Source organism: Lissotriton vulgaris, chromosome 2_1 (genome assembly GCF_964263255.1).
Source record: "Lissotriton vulgaris chromosome 2_1, aLisVul1.2, whole genome shotgun sequence".
Classification (NCBI taxonomy): domain Eukaryota; kingdom Metazoa; phylum Chordata; class Amphibia; order Caudata; family Salamandridae; genus Lissotriton; species Lissotriton vulgaris.
Window position 1 is genome coordinate 303,798,392 of NC_141687.1, and position 15,536 is coordinate 303,813,927.

At 45.2% G+C, this 15,536-nt stretch overlaps 1 protein-coding gene across 1 annotated transcript in view; it reads right to left on the minus strand.

Annotated features, from left to right (window-relative positions):
* Nucleotides 1–260: 260 nt before the first annotated feature.
* Nucleotides 261–15,536, minus strand: part of RFLNB (refilin B) — a 41,343-nt gene continuing 26,067 nt past the window's right edge. Inside the window, exon 3 of the mRNA XM_086954993.1 lies at nucleotides 261–5,128. Coding sequence (XP_086811119.1) covers nucleotides 4,798–5,128 — 331 coding nt within the window. The 3' untranslated portion in view covers nucleotides 261–4,797. The remainder of the gene's footprint in view (nucleotides 5,129–15,536) is intronic.

The following is a 15,536-nucleotide window of genomic DNA, read 5'->3' on the forward strand; positions in this document are numbered from 1 at the left end:
AAAGAAATATTTATATATTTTGCCAAAACCCTGAAAATAGGTAAAAACACCCATGTGTACAACCATTTGTGTACTGAAAACGGCATCTGAGGTACACATCGCGAGGAGGTCTCAATTTCGAGTTTGCAATCTTTTGGTAGGAAAATTATAGATGTTATAGCCAGCCCCGAATAAGTAGCAGATATATAACCATATGTTGTAAAGGCTTCCTAAAAATCAGAAATTGGACTTTAAAAAAGAGAGCAAAAAATCTGCATTATAAAGTTACTTTTCTTTTCCACTTGTCGAATTTCAAGCAAATCTTCCTTATTGGTTGAATACAGCTAAAGAAACTGCTCGGTGGGAGCCGAAAAGTAGTGGTTAAATAAAATGCAAAACAGAGCCCATCTTGTATTGTGTCTGCACACATACTCTGAACAAGTCTGCAGTATTTATGATTTTTTCCCCAGTTTTTGTTGAACGATGCATGCTGCTAATTAAATCTCAGAATCCTGAGGATTCTCATATAACTGGGAATTTATACCCAGGTGGGATGCAAGGAGCTCGGCTGTAGCTACCATTTTTATTTCAATAATGATAATAGGTTTTGTGAATGTGTGTACAGTAAGGATGTGCTAGAGATGTGTTGCTTCTGTGAGCTGATCATTGGGCTCAACCTCATTGGCAAGTGTGCATATGATGTCACTAGAATGTTACGGCTGGCTAAAACCGGTTAGAAAAGAGGAAATTCGGAGCAATCCAATATGGGAGTTGGAGAGAGGATGACATGTCCGCATGTCCGGTCAGCGATCTGTTGGTGGGCTATTCATCACAGAGCTGCAATTATGGCAGTGTTTGCCAAAATCACTTGCTAGGACCCCTCTCATACTTAGTATGCTAGCTCGTTGAGAAGTGCACATTTGAATGCAATTGTTTAGAGCTGGTGGTCCTCTGAATCATAAACAAGATCGCCTGAGGCTATCCAAAACGGACACAACTCATGTCCCATGGAATTTGATAGCCACTGAGCTCCAGATGTGCATCCACCCAGGGGCCCTAGGTCACATCTGCAACAGATCCACACCTTTTAAAAATAGTGTTTACCAAATGTATTTTCTATCCACTGAAATAGGATCCAGGCAATTGATGCCATTATTCATATAACAAATTAGTTCTAATGAGGCCCATTCCATTCATCCGGTTCCCAAGCAGCTGAGAAAAGGTTACACCTCTTTTTAAAGCTGTCATGCTGATGGTCTTCCTCCTCTTTTACTTATGACAGAAGGTAGGTTTGGCCCAGAATCTGCTGCGCTCACTCACACAGACCTGGGATTCACAATATGAAGAAAACTTTCTGAAGATCAGCATGGGGAGTCATGCTGAATATAATCAACCAAAAGTCAGCTTCCTAAAATGGTGCATGCATCAAAAAGATTTGCTTTCCCTGAAGATTCTCAGATTCCAGCTTGACTTGTGTATCGCAAGCAATCCAAGTGAGATCTGGCGAAAGAAAGTATTGTGCTGGCTGTTAGCTTTCACTAATAGGCGCTGGGCCCCAATTAAAAGGGGTCGGAGTGCGTGTAGACTGCGGCACACCTCTACAGGAGGGATTGGTGTCCTCATACTGGTTCTGTTTGTTGAAGTATATGGGGGGGACACAAACTGAGGAGAAGTTTGGAGGGTCGCTTCGTAAATACCTCTGGATAGGTTGGAAGCACATCAATGGATACCACTTACTTTTAGGTACTTACTTTGAGGAAGTCTGGAAGCATAGGTTCACTGGTAGGGTTTGGGCAGGGAGGGGAAGTGCATGGAATGCTATATAAAGGGACTGCAGCTGTAAAGGGAATCATCTCCCTCTTGATGAGCTTGTGGATCAGAGGCCGGGTAGAAGACCACATCTGTGTAGATGGTACGAGCTCCAGAGCACTGGCCCCTGCTGTGGAAGTGCACGGGGCCAGGGACATACTCTATGGAGGGGCCAGAGCTTTAAAGGCACACCAACTGTGAGGGGACTGCAAAAATAAAAGCAGTTTTTAAAAGTTGGTTCAGAGAACAAATAGATAGCACACAATAAATGTCTACAGCTCCGCAAAAAAAAATATTTCTACCATTGCTCTTCACTAATACTCTTACTAATAACTGGTCATTCTTTCAATTTCTTTGAACTGTAGTCTATAGGTGCCTATCTCTTAGGTCATCAAAACCATAGCTCCATAAAACTGTTGAAGGGAGGAGTGTACTGTGTAGGCATCAACTTATTAAGTGAATCTCTTTACAGGACACTGATACAGACATGTGCTAATGGTGTACTTATATGATCTTTCAGGTAGAAAGGGAGGTTATATGTTTCCCTTCTGACAGATACTTTTTAAATTCCTGAATTTAGTCTCCACTGACCCCTCTTCCTATCTATTTGCAGTTACACTATTCACAAAATCTGTTGACAATTTACCCGATTCTGAGAATCTCTGTTGAATGAATTTCTATTTTTATTTTTAAATAAATACATTGTTATGTAATTTTAGGTTAGAATCTTATCCAGTTAAAATTCTGGAGCATTATCTCTACAACCAATCCTGTTTTGGCCAATGCATTTGAAAAAAATCTAAATCACCCAACGTAACGCTTAACAGTGGTCACAAGCCCGAGATATGATTCAAGATCGTGTATGATTCACCTACGCACTGTAGATCACAAATGTATTAAAATATTTGCAGGTTTGAAGACCTTTCATTGGAATAACTGAAAATAAGATGCAAGGTAGGTTCAACACATTAAGGTCACAGATCTCTTCTTCTTAAGACAGTCACCGTTTCTCATTTGCAGTCTGCGATTTCAAAACCTAATGCATTATCCTAATGTTCCACCATGTATTGGTTTAGTTGAATACAAGGTATCAAAACCCACTCGGTTTGGATTTCCAGATCGACCTAACAAAGTGCTCAATCGTTTTCTGCTCAGATGTACTGATGAGAACCAGCCCTTTACCCTCTTTGGATATCTCAGTCTCTTTGCGAGTGTGGCAATTTACAATCAGCAGCCCTGAGACATCCAAGGCAGCTTTTGCTGCCAGCGTGTCCTTGGTGACTCATGTACAAAGAAAAAAATAAAAGGGTCTGCAAGACCTGTTATCTCCCCCATCGGCTTTTGGCATGCCCATGAATCGCCATTTGTTCATTGTTGTGCCATTTAGAAATACAGGGTTTTTATTGGTGCTTTGGGTCTGATTCTCCCACCTTTGCATATTTGGGTCACGCCCAGGTGAGCAATCAAAAGTGTAAAGTAGGTTCATGTGACCCACCATATCAAATCACCAAGTACCGGCCAACAGGAAATCAGATTTTAGCAATGGCATCACAGCACGTTTTACACCCTGGAAAATGTAACATAAACAGTTTATAAACATATGATACAGTATACTGTATGGATTTCCTCATTTTGGCTTTGTTATATTACTTCAGAACGTTTGATAATTGGAAAATTGCAGTAGACCACTCAACTAAATGATAAGTCCGTATTTAATCCCAAGTGCCATGCTGCCTTGTGTCTCAACACTTTCCAAGTAAGTAACACTATCCTCATAGAAAACACTTCCGGGGTTACTGTACTTTTGAAGGGGCCAAGCACTGTAGAGGAAAAAACACAGAACAAATTCTCCTTACACAGTCGTACATCACCGGGGAACCACGGTTAATGGGCATACCCGAATTTTGCATTGTGTGAGGAACTTTGCTTGGGTTTGGAGATTTATAGTGACATCATTCAACAGGCGGCCCCTTTAAGTTGTAAACATAGCGCTTCGAATCCATTCACCTGACACCACAATCAGGTTTCTAAGGTCAGTAATGCATTCTAAACTGGAAGCACATTTCTCAGAATGGGGGAGCACCTCTTCATGTCACTAGAACTGATGATGTTAAAACTCCAGTACAGATCAATGAGTGCGTATGAATGAATAGGCCCTCTACCGAGTGATCCATCTGTAGGTGTCAATCTTCCACATTGCCTAAACTAAGGGAAGAAGGACATTTTGAAACAAATACGGTTTCAGGAGTTTGGGACTCTTCATGCTAGGGTTTGTGTATACCACTTCCGGATAATCAAGGCCGTGCCGCTGGAGCCCTTTGCTGGTTGTGGTAGTGTACACTAAGAATGTTATAAAACTGTGAGGTTGGTGAAGCGGCTGTGGCGTCAATAGTGCGGGTCTACCTCAGCGAAGGCACCAGCAGAGTCATCTTTGGTAGAAGCCGCAGTTTGTTATTGTCACAAGCATCACAATATCCAAAAAACACTTTTAGAGGCTTCTCAGGACATGTATCGGGGCATAGTAAGTTGTATGTCTACTACAATGCAATGTTGCATATGTATGGGCGGCACACTGTACCTGTTAAAAGTGCTGGTTATTAAAAAATACCACTTTCACGTATGTTTTTAGGACTCGCTCTCAGATGTCAGATTTCTGTTGGAATGTTGCTAACCACAGAAAGCGGGCTCCAGTTTCGTCACAGCTGCAGGGTAAGGCAAGTTCCTCTGACTGGGCCATACACCATTCAAGAAGGCACGAATCTGATTATGTAAAATAAGGGTCTTCTCTCTCTGCCCTTGAACCTGTCCCTCCACAGCTGTCAAAGAGAAGCAGCTATGCACCAGAAGTAGAAAGAGATCCTTACAAAGAGCAAAATCACAACCGGGGCGAGAATCCTGTGCACGGCAGAGGACCTGGTTTACCTTTGGGTCAAGTGTGACGTAGCAGTTCTCTGAAGGTAGAAAAGGAGATTGAAGAGGGATGGCCACCAGCCACGCCCCGCTGGAGGCTCAGGACTCTTCTAGGAAGCCGTCGTTGCTAAGGCACTCCGCGTTCTCCAGCTCCACGCTGGACAGGAAGCGGCGCATGGACTTCCTGCAGTTGTAATCCAGGGTGGTGGTGTAGACAGTGGTGGTGTGCTTGGGGTACACGATGGTGGTGCTGAGGTACCGCTGGGGCTTGTTCTGTGGCTCGAAGTGGACCTCGGCACGGTAGCTTCGCCAGGTGCAGTCTGGGATGCAGATGACGGTCTGGCTGCAGCCAGACACCCCCAAACCCACAGGTAGCAGAACGTTGTCAATATAGTGTTTTTCTGAGTCATACTTCACTGAAGAGGTGTATCTGTGGGAAAAGGAAATGAAATGTGTGTGAATAAGGACAAGATGCTTAAGTTTCCAGCAAGCGAGCACTCATTCAAGGTTCACAGTCTAAACTCTAATTCATGAAACATCTCCAAGCCACAGCTCTACATGAACCCCACAAATTAGAGCTGCTTCATTCACCCTAGCTCTTTCACTCTTCTTTAAAGATCTCCCATTGCTGGTCTCATCCCAATATTTGTTTTTGGAATCCTCATTATTCTGCAAAAGGCCGTTAAATTTTTAGGTCTGGCTTAAAGACACATATAGCTGTCCCAGTACCAGGTTTTTCATGATAAAAATGCAAATTTATATACACAGATATATATGGACTTTCATACGTCCCTTGGTCTGTCCAGGGGTCATCCACCTTTTGCTTTCACCCACCACAGCACACAGCAGGGGGCAGTAGGTCCACCCACGCCATCCATAGGATGTCTTGCGCTGTAAGTAATGGCATTTTACCTGTTACGTGGTCACAGCCACCTGAAAAAAGAGTGCAATCTTTATGTATGTTTATTTGCAAATATATGCCCAACACCTTTCAGCATCAGCATTTTTTGTCAGAAACGTTTAATTTCTGTTGCATACGCTTGAAAAAACCAATTAAAAAATGGCACGCTTCCAAGGCCAGACCCCTTGCCTTTGTTAATGCTTGTTTTGTTAACGAAGAACCTACATTTGACACTTTGGACTTTTCAGCTGTCAGACTAGTGCACAAACGCAATTCCATCTTAGGGCATGGCCCAGCAGCGTAGTACACAGCGTAGATATCTATAGGAGACAGCAGATCATGTGGGAAGCTTTTGAAAGTAGAACTGGAAGCCCACCCATTCCCAAGGTACTCAAGAAGTTAAGTGTGTTTTTAGTACAAACTGAAAAACAGTAATGAAAATGCAAGTGGTACTTTATCATCAACTCTGGCTACTTCATTCAACAGATCAATTCTCGCATAGGGAACTTCACACACAAATGGAACACTGTCTAGATGCTGCCCAAGCTAATAAAAACAGCCTGGGCCCCCTGGAATGGGAGGTGATTAACTCCACCGCACACTTTATGAAGTAATAATAAAAATAGCCTAATTTATAAAGTGTATGGTTACACCCAGAGGCGTGTACCCGTGAATCTACCACGCGTCTTAGGATGGCCAACCCTCAAAGGAGACGGAGGCCAAGGCTGCCAGCTGAGGGCCTGCCCTTAGCTGCACCCCCATCCATACGCTCAACTAAACTACAGTCCAACCACCTATAGATGTAGTAGACGCCCACGCGGGTTTATTCTAGTCTGGCTCGTGCCAAAATCAGCCTTTCTTGCAACCGAGCTATGAAAGTTTCTCTAAGAGTAATTCTGGCCACCCGACATCCTCATTCACATGTGTCCTGACCGTGCGCTCCACGGCACTCTGTCTGTACAATCCTTGCCTCTCTGGTACAAGCATCCATTCAGTTTCACCCGTTTTTTATGAGACCAGGAAACACGAGCTTCTGAAACTCCATCATCGGTGCCTTTTTGTCAGGAATATGCCGTCGGACAGGAAGTCTGGATAAACTATTGGCAGCTGCAGCCAAGAGCTCCATCTTGAAACTGAACCGTAACAGCTGAGAGAGAGGCCCACCTTGTAACAGGCAGAGTCGCCTCACTTGACCCCCTCGTGGGAACGCGGATGAGACCAGCTCATGCTCAGATATTAACAGAAATCCCTTCAGCCCGAGAGAGAGGAGTTCTAAAGTGTTTTAGAGTCAGAAGACACCGGTTAGAGAGTTAATTTCTGCAATATGTCACGCCATTGATGCAAAAGCACCCTGCGGGATTGGAACTTTCCTGGCATTTCTTCCTTAATTAGCACCCACTTCAGAGACTTATGCGAAAGCTGCAAGCCACAGGCTCGAATAGCAGCAAGGCCCGCTCTTAACCAGTAAAATAGTATAATTTGTGCGGTGAACAACACTGAGGGGCGCATTAATCCTGACTTTGCGCTGCTAACGGGCAGATTTACCAATCTTTCACGCAACGCAGCAAGGGAACTACTGCGCCACGTTGCATGAAAGGGAGAAAGCAGACATGCTCCACATTTACAAAGATATGGAGAATTTTTGCTCTCTCCTTGCGCTATTGCACTGTGTGCTGCCTAGCGCCAATGCCGGCACTCTTTATACGTTACGGGCAGGATTGTTTTTGTGTGTGAAGGGAGACCTTCGTGCGCAGGAACAATCCTTAGAGGCGTATTCCTCTTTCAATGTGTACAGCAGAATGCAGCGCACATGGAGGAATTAACAAGGAGAAAAAGATATTTCTCCTTGTTACATCTATGTTGGGTAGGCGCTTCATTTTAGCGCAACCTCAGGTTTACAAGTCTTTGTAAATCTGGGTTTGTGTCAAAATATATGGGTGGATGCATGGGAATGCCCATGCTCCCCCCAAGTAATACCACCCAATGCAAATGAACTTTGTACTTACTAAACCACACAAAGCCACGCAAAAAGGCTTTGCATGGCTTAGTAAATCCCAGTTGAAGACTTGCTTCACGCAAGGATAAAGCAAGCCTTTGTAAATCTGCTCCGAACTCAATATGGGAATTCACTGTCCACTGCATACATTTTTGTGCTAGAAAAGGGCCCTTTTTCAATGCTAATAGTGCTTTGTTCTGCTTTGCCCCACAGGCGGATGTGGGGTAACGTGGGCACATGGGTGGTACTTGACATTCCAGCTGCAGCATCCATGTTTTTTGACGAAAAGCTTTATCTACAAAAATTGTCATACTGGCCTTTGTGTTAAAAAATGATACCTTCTTGAGGAGAGTACAAAGTTGGAGACATCTATTTATTTCTCCAGTTTACACATTGCATGTGTGCTGAGCAATATCTGACATATTTTCAAAATAGTCTAGGCAGAGGGTTTTGTACTGGAAGGGTATACTTCCATTATAACACCTAGGCTAGGGGTCTCGCACACAACTTTGCACCAAGGGGCAAAGTTGTGCATGTTGCTAGGAGGCCTGGTTGTGTGACGGGGTAGGGAAAGAGAGCAGCAGTGGGCCTTAGTTAGTAAATATGGCTCTGTGCTGCTCTCTCTCCCTAGTGCAATGCAGTGCAGCAACTTTGGTTGCTGTGCTTCTTTGCACTACGTTTTAGTAAATTTGCTGCTTGGCTTTTACGCTCCAAGAGTCAATTCAGTTTGTGGTGTGCTCTAAATGGATGATGATGATGAGCAAACAAATGCCAATCACCCCTTCTTCCCCAATGGTAATTATCATTCTTTTTCATGGTAAACCCAGTTTGAATAATAGCACAAAAAGAGACCAAAAACTCCAGGCACCCCGCTAACACCTATTATTGCGATATGTTATTCCTCAACAGGTACCCACAAGTGCAGTTACCTTGAAGGCAACAGGGTCATGATTTGAATGGTGCAGCAGGTGCAGTAGCAGCGGGCCCAAAAGTTGTCAGAACTCCTCTGAACACATAATAGTGCTATATTTGACTACTAAACAGGCAGTTGTACTTGCAGTTAAAAAGGACTGGATGTGAATGGTGCAGCAGGGGCAGTGGCACTGAGGCCAAAAGCTCTAGGGACCCCACTAAACCCAGATTATTGTTAAATTTTACTAATAAACAAGACAGTCACAAGTGCATTTATCTAGCAGGCAATAGGATTATGATTAGAATGGTGCAACAGGTGCAAGAGCACCAGGACCAAAAGCTTTAGGCACCCTACTAAACACCTAACATTTCTATATTTTACTACTAAACATACAGTCACAAATGCAGTTACCTTGCAGACAACAGGGTCATGATTTGAATGGTGCAACAGGTGCAATGGCACCGGGCCTAACATTGCCAAAACTTCTCTAAATACCTAATATTGCTGTACTTTACTACTATAGTGGCAGACACATTTGCAGTTATCTTGCAGTTAAAAGGGGCTTGATCTGAATGGTGACGCATGTGCAGTGGCACAAGGGCCAAAAGCTCTAGGGACCCCACTAAGCACCAAATATTGCTATATTTAACTACTAAATAAGCAGTCACAAGTGAAGTTACCTTGCATACACTACAGTCATGATTGCAATTGTGCAGCAGGTGCAGTGGCACCAGGCCCAAAAGTTGTCTGAACTTCTCTAAACACACATATTGCTATTACACATCAATTCATTCTATTATTGCCCTCTTTCATTTTTCAAAATGTTGCGATTACTTACCCACAATATACCACTAGTAATAGCACAATATATTGCCTTTTTGTACATAAACAAGTCATAACACTTTAACTTATATTGTACAACTACTTAGCAAGCTACAATTTACAACAAAAAACTGTTTATTAATAATTACATAGGAGAAACCTAATGCATTTACCAATGCTCGTTTGTCTAGGGTGCTTCTCCTCCATACCATGGTGCATCAGATTGTTGTTCCTTTAGTGATTCTCCCCCATTCCCTATGTTTCTCTCTCCCCGCCACCACTCCTACTGCTTCCTTCCACCAGCTTCCCCACCCACACCTCCATTGCTACCCCAAACCTGCCGTCCTTTTTAGGTTTCGCTGGAGAAAGGAGCCGTTAGGCTCCTCCTCCAGAGAAATCTATTGAGTACAGTAAGCACTATTGAACACGCCCCCCCGTCCCATTGGCTAGCTCCATAAATGGAGCCTAGCCATTGGACGAGGGGCCTGTCCATCAATGCCGGACCAGACACGGGGGCGTTCCCGAGATTCTTTGGCTTTTGCCGACGTCACGCGACGCCGGGAACGCCCCCGAGTCTGGTCCGGCCGGGCCGTGCTTGCTGCTGTCCTGGGCATCGTGAGTGTTTTTCCCCGGCACGTTTCCCGCCTCCCTCCCGCCGTTCGTGTTCTCTCCCGCCCCCCTCCCACCCCCTGTGTCCTCTCCCGCCCCCTCCCGCCGTCCGTTCCTCGAACCGCCCCCCCCCCCCCCCCGTGTCCTCGTAGGTGCTGACCCGGGAGCCGCACTGCCATAGGCTGACTCCCGGGTGCTTTGGAGGCTCGCCCGTTCTGCCGAAATGTTGCAAATAGACATCAGAAACAATTTTTTTTAAACCCAATCTTTAATGGCGGGCGCGCAACCGCAATAACTACCTAAAACCCTTGGTGAGGGAGGAACAGAAAAGTGATCCCCTCCCAAGATGGTACCAGCATAGTGACTAAATAAATCGTAATTTCGATGGCCAAACCCTTCGTTCTGAAGTGCTGTTTGAGACCTTATAAGGGCCGAGGAGCTTGTCTGAGATCCCGCCTTCGCTAAAGGGTACGAATGGAAAAGGGACAAGCGTCGCTGTGATCTGGAAGCGGCCATCTTTGGTGGGAAGAACATGTTTTAGCATTTTGATAATAATTATTCAGTATTTTTCCAATATAGGCAGATTATTACAAAGCGCGAAATTCTAATCCTCTAATCAGACCCTGTCTCTCGGTCTACAATGCTAGATTCCGTAGTAACTTCAGGCAGTCCACACCACTCAGTTATTGATGCACAACACTTGCCCTCTTATTGAAAAAGTATCATATCCCGACCATAAAACCAACCCATGATATTTCAGTAACTCCTCCTCCTACACGCCCTCGCTTGTTCCACACCTCCTATTCCCCTCCGGCCCCACATTACCCTGCGCGCCTAGCCCACCCTCCTGTCACCCACCCCTCTTGCCCCACCCTCTAGTAAGCCACGCCGGGGATGCCGGGAGGGCGGTGGGTGCCGGAAGTGTTTGCAGTCTGAAGTAACAGCGACCGAGAAGGAGGTGAGGGGGAGAGCAGAGGAGGGAGTGGAGCCCCGTGGGTGCAGTCCAGGTGGAGGAGGGATACGTGGCACGGGGGGGATTGTGGCCAGCACTGGCTGGAGGGGCAGCAGGGTGGGCGAACAACACTGGGGTCATAACTCTGTGCTGCACTTGGTTAGAGGGCTGCGGTGGAGGCATTTATGATCAGGATGAGGCGAAGGTGCAGGAGATGGCAGCGTCCAGGAAATGGGCATGTAAAGCGTTAGCACCGAGTTGATGACATAATGGGTGGGAGGACTCGTGAAGGCATTAGAATGAGGAGTGGAGAGGAAAGGCAAGAATGGAGCTGTAGTAGGAGAGGGCATGAGAAGTGAGCGGTATCTCGAGCAGTGTGGGTGGACTAGAAGGTAATGGGCGTTGTCACTGGAGCGGCGAGGTAGTGTTTAAAGAGAGGGGAAGTGAAATAGGTGTAGCGGTGTAGCACAGTGTGTAGACGAAAAGAGTACGGTGCCCCATAAAGTCTTCATGTTTCCTGCCTTCGCTTTATAAGTATACCATAAGTAGTTTACGACTTTATTCTTCCTTTCCTTGTTATGTTCCTCCATCATCCTTCCTAGACCCTGTGACCATATCTTTATTGTCTGAATCGTGTTCGTGTCATAACTATGCAGACCTTTAGTGCTGTTACATCTGAACTTTGACTCTCATAGTGTCCTGTGTTATTCTCTGACGCCTTTGCCTGCCAGTTTTGTACCTTCCTGTCTTCTATATTTCCTTTTGGCGTATGAATGTCCCTTTTATGGCCTTATGGTTGTCTTGTTTTTGTTGTCTGTCTCCAGTCTCTCTTTATCGTCCTGGAGATGTATTTCACAGGACTGGTCATGATGCTCCATGTGTGCCATCTAGAACCGCACACAATTCTCCAGATGAGTACTATAAAATATGCTGTGACTCATGCCCAGATCTGGACCTGATGCTCAGGCTTGGTCTCTGTACTTGGATTGTGTAAGCCTGGAGCACTGCTTATATTGGTTTATAGAGGACTTGGGACAGTGATCCATTTTGGTGAGGAAACATGTCTCCAGAGAAGCATATACTAGTGTGACTCACTGCATAGCACCAGTACAGTTGGGCGTGACTGTATAATGAGTTCTTGTGTATTTTTATTATAGGTATATCCCCAGAACGCCATGCTGCTTGCGCATATTCCACCTGTGCATGAAGGGGCAAGCCTGGGGAGTGCCAGCGCCACATTAATCTGATAGCCACACTAGATCACATGAAACGCTTTAAAGGGACATATGGAGCAGTTCCAAGGTACCAGCATGGTAAAAAACAAATAACTGCACGTCTGCCTCTTACGCTTCATCATCCAACACACTGCAACGCCTTGTGTCCCATACCATGATAACCGCACCTCAGTGGTCGTTACGCACAACATGGAAGCACTTCCCACATGGAATCAAAACCGAAAGAACAACCTTCTATCCACACTACCGACATGGTGTAGTATAGTGCTTATGAAGGCAAGCACTTCAGCGCCCCACATAAGGTGAAGTGTTTCAATTGGCAAAAGATTAGTTGGGGGATCAAGAGGCTTGGCATGAACTAAATCCACTGTTTCATTGTGCGAAAATCGAGTAATCCTAATTTCTGTTTGGCTTGGTATCTAACCCACAACGTGATGTAGGAAATATGAGCAATGGGGATAGGTTGTTGCCATTTAGACTGCGATGGGATAGGATAGTACTCGATATGGCAATACCAATAAGATTTCAAATCTGTAACTCTATTTAAATGTTTGATTTTTCGACACACTGCAAAAGCATGTGTTTGATACTGTTCTTGTAGTAGCTGTCAGCTGAGCAGAACACATTTTTGGTTTGTATTTTTATTTTTGTAGTTCATAGTATTTCTATTGGATTTTTTTTAGCATGGAGATAGTTTGTCGAGGTCTTGATGCTGTAACAGGAGCATGTATTATTTTACCATCATTTCTATTTATGTTGGGTGACGTGCGTTGTTAAAGAGTGACAAGAGGGCCGTGTTTGCCCGTGTTTGGTGAAAAAGGCTAGATGGATATCTCGACGGGATGCACCCATAATTCAAGGTATTCACGTATATTCTAGCCTGGCATTGTAAGTGTTTTTGGTGACTTAAGAAGACTACAGCGCTGCTTCGCAGTCTGAGGCGCTAACTCGACCTCACGGACTCCGCGGCCCCACCGCCCGCCCCTCCTTCGGGGAAGGCGCGAGTGGTTTTGCTGTGAGTCCCTAGAGCAGGAAGTCAGATTGTGGTTTTCTTGCAAGCTTGCAACACTTCCCTTTTTAGGTTTCGCTGGGGAACGGAGCCGTTAGGCTCCACCTCCAGAGAAATCTTATGTTTCTTAGTGTGTACTCTTAGTCCCTCCCTCTGTTTCATTGGCTAGCTCCATAAATGGAGGCTAGCCATTGGAACAGAGAGGCGTCCGTCATGGCCGGAGGAGACACGGGGGCGTTCCCGAGATTCTTTGGCTTTTGCCGACGTCACGCGACGCCAGGAACGCCCCCGAATCCATCGACACGTGTTTGGTGCAGACTGAAGGTTTGTGAGCCTTCCCCGAGCAGAGCGCACTAAAATAACCTGTGTGCAGCTTCACCACCGCGAGCCGGGATCAGTAAACCCCCGACGAAGGGCCCCGTACCTTGCTGGTACCAACGCGACCGAAAACGAGCGCGCTGCTCTCCGATTGGACGGGAGAGCCGAGCCCCCTCACCAAACGCCGCCACATCTTTCCCTCTCAGCTTTCTTTCTTCCCTCTTACAGTTTCGGTTTCTCTCGTTCTCTCACTCTCTCTCCCCTCCTGCCGTCTCTTTTCCTCTCACCCCTCCTCTTTCCTCGCTCAATCTGTGCCCCTCGTGTCTGCTCTCTCTGGTCACCAGAAGAGACAGCGCCTCCCACCGCCGCAAAAACGCCCGCCATAGAAAGAGCGCAAGGGACAGGAAACGAATAAACAAGGGAAGGAAAGACACACAACCAAGAGTGGAACACTTAAAGCTGCTCCAGAGAGGGGGAGCCGAGCAGGTCCGCCTGGAAATGTACATGTGTAGAGACACTTCCTCGGGAAGGTCCCCCCTCCCCCCGATCAGACCCTTTCAATTATTCAATAGCTAGAGCAGACCAAGTGACTGCCAGGTGCAATACATCAGGCTTAGGAAGGGCTTTCATTAGATTCTGAGAGATTCACGCTGCTCTCTCCCTCCATCCCTCCGCCCTCACTCCTGTGTGGGTGGCTCTGTGTGTGTGTGGGTGGCTCTGTGTGTGTGTGCGTGTGGGTGCAAATGCAATAGGTCTCACATTTGCGAAAGATTAAGCTATTGGCATTGTAAATGACAATGCCATTTATTTATCTGTTTTCAAAACCAACACATAAATAAAAAAAATTGTCATTTACAATGACAATAGCTCTAACTTTTACAAAGGCGAAACCGTTGCATTGTAAATGCTTGTTTTGCTGTTATTCGAGTAACTTGCTGGAGCCCCTCAGCCTTAAAAACAAAGCGCTATTGAGCTAGTGAAATAACATGTTCCTAATTTACCGCTCCATCTTGGAACGGTAAATAATAAAAATGGAACCTGCTACATTTCGTAGAAGCATGCATGTATGGTGATGCATTAATGTGCTTGTATGATGGTGAATGGAATGTCTATGAAATAATGCAGCCAGCGGCGCTTCATCGCATCCTTTTATTAATTTATTTTGACTAATGCTGCACAGCATCAGTTAACAACACTGGCAAAGACAATAGGTTCCATTATGTGAGACCTAATGACTTTGCAAATGCTTGTTACAGTATCGTTCTTACTGAAGGCAATGGGAGAATCATTTTGCTAGATTCAACCAGCTCCTACAGAATTACTCACTACAATGCTAAAGCTTCTATGATCTATGAGAAACCTCCCAATGTCTTACTCTTCCTACGAGAACCCAAGTTTGCTCTTTTCTTGTGTGTGATATTTTTGCATAACCAATGAACTCCATTTCATATTATTGAAGAAGTGTTTGTGCATTCACACATTCACTACTTGGGCACGCAAAAAACTACCACAACAGAGACACACATATTTTCTGTACCTATCATTATTTCTATTTTGCACCAGACTCCAACAGTCCCACTCTCCCAGTAAGGGGATTTAACATTAATTTTTAACACAGAGTTGCACAATCCAATCAGGGACATTTGACTATGGTATTCCAGGGTATACGAATGTATCTAAAATCCTTCGCCTGATGCTGCCAAAACAGAACAAGGCATCAGTTTGCATTAAGACAAACTGTGCTAAATGTTCTTAGCATGACGCTTCGATTGCTTGAATTATGGTAATTGGTGTCTTGCAGACGTTGTCACAAAAACCTAACTTATTACACTCCCTACGAGATTGGCCCTGTGCTGAAATACATTTACACTTTTCTCTGTGCCAAATGTCTCGAATACACTGAATGTGTTTGATTTACTTTTTCTCACTTGTAACTTGGGTTTTGGGGACAGCAGGACACAGGGAGGTCTGCTCCGTGGGAGAATTTGGGAAATGGAGCAGTCCAGCGACTGCTGTGGTTTGGGCTCGTTTAAGGCTACAAGATAACCCAAGGATATAAATAAGGACATATTAGGTTACCAGC